At 36.6% G+C, this 14869-nt stretch overlaps 1 protein-coding gene across 2 annotated transcripts in view; it reads right to left on the bottom strand.

Annotated features, from left to right (window-relative positions):
- The window catches only part of SHC4 (SHC adaptor protein 4), a 129508-nt gene that overhangs the window by 7714 nt on the left and 106925 nt on the right, over nt 1-14869 (bottom strand). For both annotated transcript variants that reach the window (XM_036075974.2, XM_078079390.1), the window contains one exon: nt 1408-1661. In XM_036075974.2, the coding sequence (XP_035931867.1) occupies nt 1408-1661 (254 nt within the window). The remainder of the gene's footprint in view (nt 1-1407; nt 1662-14869) is intronic.

Here is a 14869-nt window from a genome sequence, read left to right as displayed (position 1 = left end):
TGTTCAAGAGTGTGCTGTTTAACTCCACCTATTTGTGAACTTTCTCTCTGCCATTAATTTCTAGCTTCATTCCATTGTGATAAGAAAAGATACCTGGTATGATTTCAGTCTTCTTACATCTCCTAAAACTTGTTTTTGTGACCTAACATGTGATCCATCCTAGTATTTGTGATCTAACATGTGAATGCTCTGAGTATGCTTGAGAAAAATGTGTATTCTGCTGCTATTGTGTGGAATGTTCTGTCTATGTCTGTTAGGTCCATTTGGTCTACACTGTTGTTCAAGTCCTTCTGACTGGACGTTCTATCCATTATTGAAAGTGGGGCATTGAAATCTCCCACTATTATTGTGTTACTATTTCTCCCTTCAGTTCTGTCAATGTTTGTGTCATATATCTGGGTACTCTGATGTTGGGTGCATATACATTTATAATTGTTATATCTTCCTAGTGAATTGATCCTTTTATCACTATATAATGTCCTTCTTTGTCTCTTTTGACAGTTTTTGACTTGAAGTCTATTTTGTCTGATACAAGTATGGCCACCCCTGCTCTTGTTTGGTTATCATTTGCATGGAATATCTTTATCCATCCTTTCACTTTCAGACTATTCATGTCCTTAAATCTAAAGTGAGTCTCTTCTAGACAGCATATACTCAGATCTTGCTTTATATCCATTCAGCTATTCTATGTTTTTTGACTGAGGAGCCTAATCCACTTACATTTAAACTAATTAATAGGGAAAGACTATTACCATTTTCTTAACTGTGTTTTATCCAGGATCATTTCTGTCTACAGGCATTCTCTGACTAGCCATACATTTTTTTACTGGCTTAATGCCATTCTTCTGCTCTGTCTGTTCTTGCGCTTCCTTCCCTATGCTCCAAATGTACGTCTTTTAAAATGTTGCTGTCTTTCAAGGTTCATCTTACATGTCAGACCCGGCAAGGCCTTTAGTTTGCCTCAAACACAGCACCCCTCTATCCTGAGAAACATCATAATGCTTTGGTTGAACCATTCTTATGTCATTCATACTTGTGTTATAATTATTTAAGCATCTGTTTTAAGAAATTATAGGCTATAAGCACTGTGATAGCAAGGACAATGTATGTGATACTGAACAATAGTCAACTGTGAATCCTTGTACTTCCATGTAGTCGGTATTCACTTAGTTCTCTGAATTGAAGTGAGAAGGGCAGAAAGAGCTGTCCTCTACTTGATCCTTCAGGGTGGCTCCCTCTCAAACCCCTCCACTAGTCCTTAGTTAACACTTCCTGCTCCAGCTAGAGTGTTCAAGAGAAAGGAAACCCTTAGCTTTATCATGCTTCAGTATGAGGGTTTGGACCAATCATTCAGAATAACCTTAATTACAACATCCTGTGAAAACCATAATAAGAAGTCAATGATACCTTGCCTTCAGGATCCACCAGGAGAAGATGCTTTGCCTGGCCTCCCTGTAGTCCACTTAGCACATACTGGCCAGGAGATGTTGCACTCTCTCGAACCAAAAAGTCCCCATCCTTTACCAAGAGGCTCTCTGCTGCCTTCCTGCTCAGCTTGCCATGGTAGCAGTCTTCATTCCGCAGCTGCTGCTTAATATGGGGCAAAGAATGTGAGCTGGCAGGCTGGGCCGTGGCACCTGGCTGAACAGTTTCTGGTGCTTCTAGAGTCAAAACATAAATAGAGACATCAGCAAGTTACCTCCTCTTCCATTCATTCATTCAGCACATACAACTTGAGGCCCTACTGTGTGCCATGCACTGTTTAAATAATGCTGCTTCTGGAACAAATGGGGTTTTTGTTTCCAGAACTTGCAACAGGCTTTAATTTAATGGTAGGTCCAAACATTGCCTTTGGCTTCTGTTACCGGGAAAGGCTTGCCCTAGTGCAGGAGTTTTCCTTTCAGATGAGAAATGGAACTGACCCACGAGAACTGCTTTCATAACTGCAGAGAGAGGCACTTTATGTCCCAGAGTCTGTATGTTAAAGAGAAAGAAGCTTATGCAGTACCCAGATCACAGATAACTTCTAAAACATTCCCAAACTCTTTGGAAATGCCTACAGTAACTTCAGACTCTGTCCACTTTTTAGTATTTAGCTTTTTATTTTTAAATCAAATTACTAATGTGCTTCACAGGTGCTTCTGACCCCAAACTTCAAAGCTATGCTGAACCTCACAGCATTCCTATTAAGTGACCACTCTGGTGTTTGTGTCATTCACCTGCATGGACAAAGCAGAGTTAATCAGGTAAAAGGCGGCAAAACATCAGGGAGGCCCTGGTTTGAGGCAGCTCCCCATGGTTCGGCAGAATAAATATTACCTAGATTTGAGGGCAGTGGGGATGAGCAGGTATATCCAGGTGGCACTTAATTGTATTATTGATACTCATAGTGATAATAATTATTGTGTAGTTCCCATTTATCAAGTATGATAGGTACTGCTTAATGCTGTCTACGTATTATCTTGTCTCATTCTCAAAACTAGAAATGGCAAGGAAATGGATTTTAAAGACTAAATGACTTACCCGAAGTCACACTACTAATATGTTATAAATCTGGACTTTGAAATGAGATCTATTTGACTCCAAAGTCCAAGTTCTTAACCACCACCCCCTAAGACCCTTGCCTTGAATGTGAAAATCTTTCAGTTTTCAAAATTGGTCTAACCAGTCTACCTCTGTAGTACCTATAATGGTCCCTAATAGATAGCAAGACTATCAGGATGATATACAGCTATCCAGAAGTAATAACATAAAATTCTTAGGTCTGAATCCAGGTAAAAGATGTATGTTTTATATGGCAAATTTACTAGGAAAATAAGCACAGAAATCAGACTTTGTCTTTTTAAATGCAAAGGATCCTCTGCATAGAAACCAGCTTTCATCTTTATAAATGCAAAGGCGTATTTCCATGTCCTTATGCAAGGGTCTCACAAATGAGAAATCCTCTTAACTCTTAAGTTTACAACTTATACGTGACAATCTCATGAAGTTATTGATATAGGCAACCAGGGCCCTGTAGACATAACCCAAGTCTCCCGTTAATATGTTATAGTTTTGTCTCTACTTAGGAACTTCTCTCTGCATAGCACAATTATGATGCAGCATTCAAAAATATATCTTTTTGAAAATATCTTTAGTCTATATTTAGATGGCTGAAAATATTCGCCTCTACAAACAATCAGATCTATCTACCATTGCCAGAAAAAGGCTGAAGAAATGTGTCCAAATTTGATGAATAATAAATGAAGTTGGCCTTAGTGTTGCGTGCTTTCAGGCGTAACAGAGAACTCCGATAAGTAGCTGTGTATGTTTGTGTAAGTGAGAGGGAAAGTGTGTGAGTGGAAGACAGATGCTTGCATGCGTGTGTGTGGGCACACACATCATAATGCATGATGGCTTCCAGTTTATTCTGAGATAAGGGTGGAGAGCTTTTGGACAAGGACAAAACAAAAGAAAAACAGACATTATATCATCTTGAAAAGAGGCAACAGATCATGGGCCAGCCTGAGGATATGGACAATATTTTCCTAACACAGTTTCCCAAATTCGCACAATAACAACATACACTGTACTGGGACATTTCAATCATCTCAACATTTACTGAAAATCTAATTTTCCTAAAAGCAGAATATCTGAAAGATTTTTTAAAAATTTTTGTTTTAATTTTAAAAGTTAGGCATGTGACTTTTTTAAGATCTGGGAAACACAGAGAAACAAAGAAAATTAATCACCCACAGTCCCATCACCAACTACAACTAGTCTTTAACATTGTGGTGCATTACCTATTATCGACTCCTTTCTTACATAATGTAGACTTTGAGAAAGACAATAATAACTTAAATCTAGTTATTTATATAAAATTGCCCTACAAAATTTAATAAGTTATTGACTTGATATAATTAATAACATCTTTTCTCAGAAGTAGTTGAGGTTAAGGAAGGAACAAGGAAGGCTGCTCTGTATTTAACTGAGACCTAAAAAAGAAAAAAAACGTGATAGGAATCATGGAATAAAGTAATCATGTCATCTTGGAGTTCCTATGGCAACTGAAGACATATTGTTCACAATCCGAAATTCAGGAAAGCTCAAGATAGATATGAATATCCACACCCATAAGCAGCTGATGGGCAAAACCTCAGAGAGGAGGCATATGGCTTAAGGGAGAAAAAAATCTGACAAGCAAAATCAGATTAAACAATTACAAGTATTCCCAATGATAAAGAATGAGACATTTAAAGAAACCAATGTGAACTGTGAAGGTAGCATATTGATGCACTCAATTTTTAAAAAGCACATGCAACTGGATATTTTTGGGTAATGATTATATTAGCAAAGGACTGAAAAAAATTAGATGTCCATCAGTAAGGAAATGGTTATATAAACTATGATGTACTCATACAATAGAATACTATAAAACAATTGAAAATAACAAAGCTTTGTTCATCCAACATAGGAGGACATAAATATGTAAAGTGAATATTAACAGACTCGAAGGGAGAAATAGACAGCAACACAGTAGTAGTAGGGGACTTCAATATCCCATTTTCAACAATAGATAGATCATCCAGACAGTATATCAGTAAGGAAACTTTGGACATAAACTATGCATTAGACTAGATTGACTCAGCAGACATTTACAAAACATTTCACCCAAAAGCAATAGAATATACATTCTTCTCAAGTGCATATGGGACATTTTCCAGGTTAGATCATATGTTAGGCCACATACAAGCCTTAATAAAGTTTAAAAGAATGAAATAATATCAAGCATCTTTTCTGACCACAATGATATGAAACTAGAAATCAATTTCAAGAAGAAAACTAGGGAATTCACAAATACGTGAAAATTAAACAGCATGCTACTAAACAATAAATGGGTCAAAGGATAAATCAAAAGATAAATCAGAAAATATCTTGAGACAAATGAAAATGAAAATACTACACACCAAAATTTATGGGATGCTATCAAAGGCAGTTTGAGTTCAAAGCAATTAACCCTATATTAAGAAAAAAGAAAGATCTCAAATAAATAACCTAACTATACACTCAAGGCTAATCTAAAATGAACAAACTAAGCCCAAATTTAATAGAAGAAAAAAAATATCCAAGATCAGAGCAGGAATAAATGAAATAGAGAGTAAAAAGACAACACAAAATACTCAATTAAACTAAGATAAATAAAATAAACTTTTAGCTAGACTTACCAAGAAAAAAAGAGAGGACTCAAGTAAAATTAAAAATGAAAGGGGAGACATTACAAGTGAACCACACAAATACAAAGGATCGTAAGAGACTACTCTGACAATTATATGCCAACAAATTGGATAACCTAGAAAAATGGGTAAATTCCTAAAAACATACAAACTATCAAGACTGAATCATGAAGAAATAGAAAATCTGAACAGATGAATTAGTAGTAAAGAGATTGAATTACTAATCAAAAACCTTCCTGCAAATAATGCAATATATGTTAAGAAAGAAAAAAAGAAGAAGAAGAATGTAGCAGGAGGGGAAGAATGAAGGGGGGGAAATCGGAGGGGGAGAAGAACCATGAGAGACGATGGACTCTGAAAACAAACTGAGGGTTCTAGAGGGGAGGGGGTTGGGAGGATGGGTTAGCCTGGTGATGGGTATTGAGGAGGGCACGTTCTGCATGGAGCACTGGGTGTTATGCACAAACAATGAATCATGGAACACTATATCTAAAACTAATGATGTAATGTATGGGGATTAACATAACAATAAAAAAAATTAAAAAAAAAAAAAAAAAAAAAAAAACCTTCCTGCAAAGAAAAGTCCAGAACCAGATAGCTTCACAGGTGAATTTTACCAAACATTTAAAGAGAAATTAATGCCAATCTTTCTCAAACTCTTCCAAAAAAATAGGAGGTAACACTTCCAAACTCACTTTACAAGGCCAGCATTACCCTGATACCATAATCAGACAAGGATACAACACAAAAAAATAATAATAAATTACAGGACAATATCCCTGATGAACATAGATGCAAAGTCCTCAACAAAATAGTAGCAAACCAAATTCAACAATACATCAAAAGAAAAGGATCATACACCATGATCAAATGAGATGTATTCTAGGGATGTAGGATCGTTCAACATCCACAAATCAATCAATGTGACACATCACATTAATGAAGGATAAAACCAAATGATCATCTCAAAAGATGCAGAAAAGGCATTTGACAAAATTCAATATCCACTCATGATAAAAGCTCTCAACAAAGTCAGTATGATGGAAATGTACCTCTACATAATAAAGGCCATATATGACAAGCCCACAGCTAACATCATGCTCATCAGTGAAAAGCTGAAAGCTTTTCTTCTAAGACTAGGAACAAAAGGATGCCCACTCTCCCCACTTTTATTCAACATAGTATTGGAAGTCCTTGCCAGAGTAATTAGGCAAGAAAAAGAAATAAAAGGAATAAAATTAAAAAATAATAATTAAATTTAAAAAGAATAAAATAAAAATAAAAAGAATAAAAGAAATAAAAATTGAATGGGAAGAAGTAAATCTGTTTCTATTTGCAGGTGACATAATATTATATATAGAAAACCCTAAAGACTCCACCAAAAAAATAAAAAACATTAGAACTAATAAATGAATTCAGTAAAGTTGTAGGATACAAAGTCAATCTATGAAAATTAGTTGTATTTCTATACACTAATAAACTATCAGAAAGAGAGATTAAGAAAACAATCCCAGTTAAAATAGCATCAAAATTAATAATATACTGGGACACCTGGCTGGCTCAGTCCAAAGAGTATGTGACTCTTGATCTCAGAGTTGTGAGTTCAAGCCCCACATTGGGTGTAGAGATTACTTAAATAAATAAAACTTAAAAAAAATAAAATACTTAAGAATAAATTTAAGTAAGGGAGTTAAAGATCTGTACACTGAACATTCTAACACATTGATGAAAAAATTGAAGACACAAATAAATGGAAAAATAGTCTGTGCTCATAGATTGGAAGAATTAACATTGTTAAAATATCCATAATACCCAAAACAATGTACAGATTCAATGCAATCCCTATCAAAAATTTCAATGGCATTTTTCACAGAACTAGAACAAACAATACTAAAATTTGTGTGGAACCACAAAAGGCTTCAAATAGCCAAAGCAAACCTCAGAAAAAAGAACAAAGCTAGAGGCATCATGTTTCCTGATTTTGAACTATATTACAAAGCTATAGTAATCAAAACAGTGTGGTATTGGCACAAAAACAGACACATAGATCAATGAAACAGAACAGAAAGCCCACAAATAAACCCACAGTTATGTGGCCAATTAACTTATGACAAAGGAGCTAAGAACATACAATGGGGAAAGAATAGTGTCTTTACTAGATGATGTTGAGAAAACTGGACAGCCATATGCAAATGAATGAAATTGGACCCCTGTCTTACACCATACACAAAAACCAACTCAAAATGGATTAAAGACTTGAATGTAAGACCTGAACCCATATAACTTCTAGAAGAGAACATAAGGTGTAAACTCCTTGACATGTCTTGACAATGATTTTTTAGATTTGACACCAAAAGTAAAAGTGACAAAAGCAAAAATAAACAGGTAAGGGGCACATCAAAACAAAAATCTGCACAGCAAAGGAAACCATAAACAAAACAAAAAGGCAACCTATGGAATAGGAGAAAATATTTGCAAATCATTGATCTGATAAGGGGTTAATATCCAAAGAACACATACAACTCAATGGCAAAAAACCCCAAACAATCCAAATAAAAAAATGATCAGAGGAACTGAATAGATATTTTTCTAGAGAAGACATACAAATGGCTAACAGGTACATAAAAAGGTTCTCAACATCACTAATCATCAGAGAAATGCAAATCAAAACCACAATGAAATAACACCTCACACCTGTTAGAATGGCTATCATCAAAAAGATGGGAAATAAATGTTGACAAGGATGTGGAGAAAAAAAAAACCCTCATGCACTATTGGTGGGAATGTAAATTGCTGCAGCCACTGTGGAAAATGGTATGGAGGTTCTTCAAAAAATTAAAAGTAGAATATTATATGATGCAGAAATTCCACTTCTTGGTATATATCCAAAGGAACGAAATCACTATCTCAAAGAGATACCTGTGCCCCCATGTTCACTGCAGCATGATTTATAAAAGCCAAGACATGGCAACAACCTAAATATCCACTGATGGATGAATGGATAAGGGAAATGTGATTGGTTGATTCTACACACACACACACAATATTATTCAGCCATAAAAAGGTAGGAAATCCTGCCATTTGCAACATGGATGGACCTTGAGGGCATTATGCTAAGTGAAATATGTCAGACAGAGAAAGACAAATACTGCATGATCTCATTTATATGTGTAATAAAAAAAAAAAAAACCTCACAGAAACAGAAAACAGATTGATGATTGCCAAAGGCAGGGAGTGAGGGGTGGAAGAAATGGGTGAAGGTGGTAAAAAGTTAGTCTTTCAGTTATAAGATAAATAGGAATGGGGATATAACTGCAACTATAGTTAACAATACTGTGTTGCATATTTGAAAGTTGCTAAGAGAGTAAATCTTCAAAGTTCTCATCACAAGAAAAGAAATTTTATAACTATGTGAGGTGACGGATGGATACCACACTAAAGTTAGTGTGTTAATCCTTTTGCAATATATACATATATCAAATCACTAGTACAATGTTATATGTCAATTATACCTCAGTAAAACTGGAAAAAAGAAAATAAGGATATTACATGCTAATTTGGACAAATGTCTAAAATGGAAGAGTGAAGTAAGCAAGTATAGAAAGAAAATAACTATTTTTAAAGGAGATAGATGATAGGTAGGTATATAGATGGATAGATATGCATAAGTAGGTAGACAGATACTTAACTATGCATTAACATTCTGGTAGTAATCAGAAGAAACTGTTACTATCTAGGAGTTGAATCCAGTATTGAAACTTGAGGAGGTACATTTTGTCTTAGTTTTTATACCATATTTATTATTTGGATTTCTTCCATGAGCACTTGTGTTACTTTTGAATTTTCAAAAATCTATTTATAGAATAAAAAAAGGTATACAAATATCAGGATAGTCATATAACTAAAGATAAATTCAGAAGAGGGATTAAATTCATGAGAAAAGTGTTGGGGTTGGGGGACAATCTTCAGTTTTCTGTTGTGGGAAGAAAAGCCAACCCTTCCCCCGCCACATCATGTTAAAATGACTCCATCTCTGATTTGAGAGGACTGTAAGTAGTTAATTCTCTTCATTGATGGTAGTTTTTTTTTTTTTTACAAAGTTGCTACAAACGCTGAATTAGTCAAAACTGAAACACTGTTCCCAGGGTTAGATTCCTCCAAGCCTCAGGTCAGAACATGTTCATCATTAGATCAATACATAACCTTGTTTTATGTGTGTTCCTGTTTAAAGACACCTTATTTCATGTATATTGTTGATTCAAGAACACTGAACTTACAGCCAATGCCTGCCTGAATGAAGCTTATCTAATATGTGGATTTTCTCTATCAGGTACATCACAATCTTCTGCACTTGGGAACAATAGATAGCACTTCCACACAACACTCAGAGACTATTCTAAAGAGCAAAACCATCAACATATAGCACAAAAATGCAAAATACATGGCACTAAATGGACTGCAAAAGGATACTTCTTTACAATGTGAGAGCTGGAACAAGAAGGCAGAGCATTACCTTGTTTGACCTTAACTGGAAAAGTGTGCGTGGGACAACTCAAATTTTTTGTTGCTCTGTGCATGTCTACATATGACCACAAAAGTGCCATGAGTATTTGGGGGTTACAAATACATATTAGCAAGTAAACAAATTCTCAAATATGGAATCCATGAACTATGAGAATTGACCATATATTGTTTATCAGTATGGAATCTTGGGTGTGTGAAAATTATAAGATAGGAATTTATTTGAATTATTGAGGGGAAAAATACATTCACCTCTACAAAGTGTCTAAAAAGTTGGTATAATGTCAATAATAAGTGAAAGTTTGAGATAGTACCCAGAGAAAAATTATCTGTAATATAAAGGAAGAATTGTGTCTATTAAGATATATTACAAAGCCATACTAATTAATATACTGGTATAAAACAGGTAAGTAGGGCAATAAGGCCCAGAAACAGATTCACATACATAGAAAGAATCTAGTCCAATGGAAAGGGACATTAGAAAAAGAGGAGATTATTTAGTCAATGGTGTTTGCAAAATTGGATCACTTACATAGGCAAAATGAAGTTAGACCCCCTACCTCACAGAAAATATAAAGTTCATGTGCAGTAAATATTTTATTATGGAAATAAAACTATAAAGCCAATAGAAGAAAATATAGTACACACTGGATAAATAAGAGAAAATTTAACCAAGAGTAGAAGGAAAGCATAAAAAAAGATAAAAATGGAAATCAATGAACCAGAAAATAGAAAACAATAGAGAAAATGAAACCAAAACCTGGGTCCTTTAGAAAGATCAATTAAATTCATAAATCTCAAAGAACACTGATCAAGAAGAGAGAACACAAAAATTACCAATAACAGGAAAGAGAGAAGGCATCCTTCAGGCAATAGGAGGATAGTAGGAAATTTCATGAGGAACTGACTCTAAGCAAATAAAGTAGAATCCTACTAGGTTTTTAAAGAAATTACATTGCCAATGAATCACAATCCCTCCTTGTCTATGGCTTTTGGCTTCTAAATTTATCAAGCCCACACCTACAGAAAGTAGGCTGCAAATGTGGTGACGCCCCTAAGAAAGGCGCTTTCTCCAACATGGATTTTAGATGTGTCCACAGAGCATAATGACGGGAACAACCCAAAGGACAAAGCCCAGGCCCACAGATAACAACAGACAAGGAGATTCCGCTCATAAAGCTGAACCAGAGTCCAAGCAAATCATTTTCTCTACTTCCAGCTCAGAGAGGCTTCACAATTCCTGAGCGATGGGATTCAGTTATTGCTATGTACCAGTGACCCCTGTGTGTCTTGCGTGCTTCCCTTTTGTGAACATATGTTTTTTGTTATGGTTATCTTATCCCTCTTTTCAGCACTAATTTTGGGTGTGGGAAGGGACAGACAACTTGGCAAATAATAAGGATCCCCATCCAATCTTGATCAAGAGGACTTCACATCATCCAGATGTCCTGGGCTTTAAGCTGGATGCACTAATTGTATGAGATATTTGCAAGGTCTCCCTTTGGGAGAGGGCAAGTGTGTTCTACGTGAAAAGAACAGCTCATGGATATTTGCAGCAGGCAGTTAGTTGTATACCAATATCTGTTCTCCCTTGCATGACATTGTAGAGTTCCTAAGTTATAGCTGGGCACATGGCCACCCAGCCAGAACAACTATTCTAGGTCCTTTGAAGCTAGGTATGACCACATATCTAAGCTGTGCCAAGGACAGGTGAAAAGAAACGATGCCTGCCACTTCTGGGTCCTGTCTTTTCAAGGAATGTATGCACACTCTTCTTGCCTTTCTCTCTTCCTGCTGGCTGAATGCTCGTGTGATAGTGAGAGCCCAAGCTTGTAGATGAGAGATCAAAGACCTTAGACCAGATTAAAGATCTCAGACCATACTGAAACTCTTAGATCAGAGATGCAACACCTTAGACCAGAGATAGAAGCCAGGCGTTGAGAATCACAAAGCAGTCTGTCTTACCAGTCCTGTACCACCAATCTGTGGGCTACTGGGAAAGTAAACTTTGCTCTTTTTTACACTGTTATATTGAGGGAGTTTCTTTGTTATGACTGCTTATACTGAAACAATAAATTGATACACAAATTAGATCATATCAATGCTAGTAATTTCCTTCTGCCATGTTTGATAAAAATAAAGATCGTGTTGAGCTTTTCTTATAATGGTGGTGTGATAGGATGGATTGAGGAGCCCAGGAGGCATGCTTGAGAGATACTAGGTTCATGTCTCTAGATTTGTTTTTGTTTTGTCTTACTGAACTAATCAGTAAGCTTCTGTCTGGAAAAGGAGGCTAAGTAGGTCTAAAGAAGCTAACGAGGATGTTTGAGGAAGTAAGGAAAGAAATAGCCGGAAACATTAAGGAGAAAAGGTTAAAAAGTGTATTTAAGACATTTTGCAAAGAAGTATGTATAAAGTTATCCCTAATCCATCTTCATTTTTATTAAATCAACATTATTTATACTTTTGGAGTTGGAATTATTTTTTCTGGAGAGAGCAATGGTAGCAAGAAGCCCAGGAGGGCTATGGTACATTATAGCCTAGTAGGAAGTAAAATAAAGAGTGAAAAAGTACCAGAAGCCTAAATTATTAAACGTTGCCACCAATGCAGGGAGAGGCAAAAGGATGAAGAAAGAAGGCTGAAATCAGTGAAAACACATTTTGACAGTACAATTTTGGACAAAACTGGCTTTATTTACTTTCAACTAATGACAGGAATGTTACTATAGGTTGATTTTTACCTTGAGTTGTCTATGGCAAAAGGCAACATTCCTTTGCTTAAATTATACAGATTTTCTCCCCCTATGCTGTACCTTTTATTCCCATGACTTATTCATTCCATAACTGGAGGCCTGTATCTCCCACTCTCCTCCACCCATTTTGCCATCCCCTCAACCCTCTTGCCTCTGGCAACCATCAGTTTTTTCCCTTGTATTTATAGGTCTGATTCTGCTCTTTGTTTGTCTATTCATTTGCTTTCTTTTTAGATTCCACATATGAGTGAAATCATACAGCATTTGTCTTTCTCAGTCTGACTTATTTCTGACTAATACTCTCAAGGTCCATCCATGTTGTTGCAAATGGCACACTCTCATCCTTTTTTATGGTTGTGTAATATTCCATAACACACATATACACACACACACACACACACACACACACACCATATCTTCCTTGTCTATTCGTCTATCAATGGACACTTAGGTTGCTTCCATATCCTGGCTGAGTTATAAAGATTTTTAACATTAGAGACCTGTTTATAAAGGAATTGCAGTTATGAATCAATGAATATCCCAGATCACCTAATTTGGGCCACCCACTAAATGAGTTTTCTAATAATTCATTGTTGCTTTGAAAAGTCCATGAAATGGAAGCTATCAAGTATATATTCTTAGCAAGTTACTTTTAATACCTGAGTTCCAGAAACTTTTTTCAAAAAACTGTCCCTCCAACAAATATTGCCTTATCCACACTGGTCACTGTACACTGAACAGTTAAGTTCCTTGCAGAAATATGAATTGACTGCATATCCCATCATCCATGACACAAGATACCGTCTGTGGTGAACATGGAGATGCACTACCCCTGTAACTCTTCAGGGAAGGACCAAGTCCCCAGATGTCATCAGACAGCCTGCAGATGACTGCTCCTTCAGGGTCTGCCTCACCTGCAGAGAGCTGCCTTGCCCAAAGGCTTGCCCTTCCTCACACAGCCTATACCTAAAGACAGAGACAAGTGGGATAAAAGGCCAGCCGTTTGGGCCCAGTGTGGGACAACTAGGATGGGCCCCACATACTCTCAGTAGGGTTAGCTGAGGCTCTGTTAGGCCTGCTGCTCCCTCTGCCCAAGCCTACTTCTTCCCCCTCCCTTTCTGATAGTGATCCCAATAAAGACCCCTCCCCCACATGCCAAAGCCCCATCTCAGTGTTTGCTTCCAGAGAATCCAACCAGGTTGTTTGGGTGCCAAGACTGATCTTAGAAAGCTTACAAGAAGATGGCTCACTTGTCACGTGGCTGGGCAATGAGGATCTTTGTTTCTTAGTTTAGGAGTTAAGGTGGTCTGGTGAAGCCCAGGCTCAGCAAAATCTCCTTCTAAATTTCATCTTGTCATTGCTCACACCAGCTGGAAAGTTGCCCTTGGCAGTCTGGAGAGACTTCCTCGGCTAGCAAAAGGACTTTCTGAATGATTGGCTCTCCGTCCTTGGAGTGAACCAAATTTGGCTCACCCAAATTTGAACCCAACAGACTTTAATATTTTATAAAAAGCATTTTTTGGCTTACTTATTTTTTAATTGATTGTAGGCTTTTGGTTTGTTTTGCTTTTATTTATTTATGTTCCTGTTTATGTATTTACCCCTGGAAGCAATTTAGCAGGAAAATGATGTCTGTCTTACTGTATTTTACTCAGAGCATATGGCTGAAGAAAGGAGCCATTTTATTTTAGTGCTGTATAGATGACTCACCAAGAAGTTTTGAAATGAATAAAATTAAAACCATCACTAAGCAGAGCCAAGTAATGGTCACTGTTCCTCATGCAAGCCAACAAATTCAAAATTATCTCCTGGCTTTGACAGTCCTTCCTTCAGCAAAAGCACACAGCAGAAACAAAAAGTTGGGAGCCATTAAAGTATCTGAAAAGATTATTCAAAATCAAAGTCGCAAAACCTTGAAATCCATAACATCTCCACAATTAGTAAGAAAGAATCATTTTCATTCCCTGAAAATGAGGCCAATGAAATAGCCTTCCTGAAAATGAGAGACAATGTGGTGAGTTGAACAGTGGCCCCCATACATTCAATTCCTGATCCCTAGTCCCTGTGAATGTGACTTCATCTGAAAAAAAGGGTCTTTGCAGTGTAATTAAGTTAAGGATCTCAAGATGAGATCTTCCTGGATTTAGGGCCGACCTAGAAGAGAAAGGTATTGTCTTGGAAGACACAGGAGAGAGAGGTTTGAGACATAGAGGTGAAGGCCATGTGAAGACTGAGGCAGAGATTGATGTGTCTATAAGCCAAGGAACACCAAGAATTGCCAACCAGAAGCTACGAGAGAGGCATGGAATGGATCCTCCTCCAGTGCCTCCAGAAGGAACCACTCCAGAACTGTGAGAGAACAAATTTCTGTTGCCTCAAGAC

Source organism: Halichoerus grypus, chromosome 8 (assembly GCF_964656455.1).
Source record: "Halichoerus grypus chromosome 8, mHalGry1.hap1.1, whole genome shotgun sequence".
Taxonomy (NCBI): domain Eukaryota; kingdom Metazoa; phylum Chordata; class Mammalia; order Carnivora; family Phocidae; genus Halichoerus; species Halichoerus grypus.
Note: the sequence above shows the minus strand (reverse complement) of the source record. Positions and strands in the feature narration are given on the sequence as shown.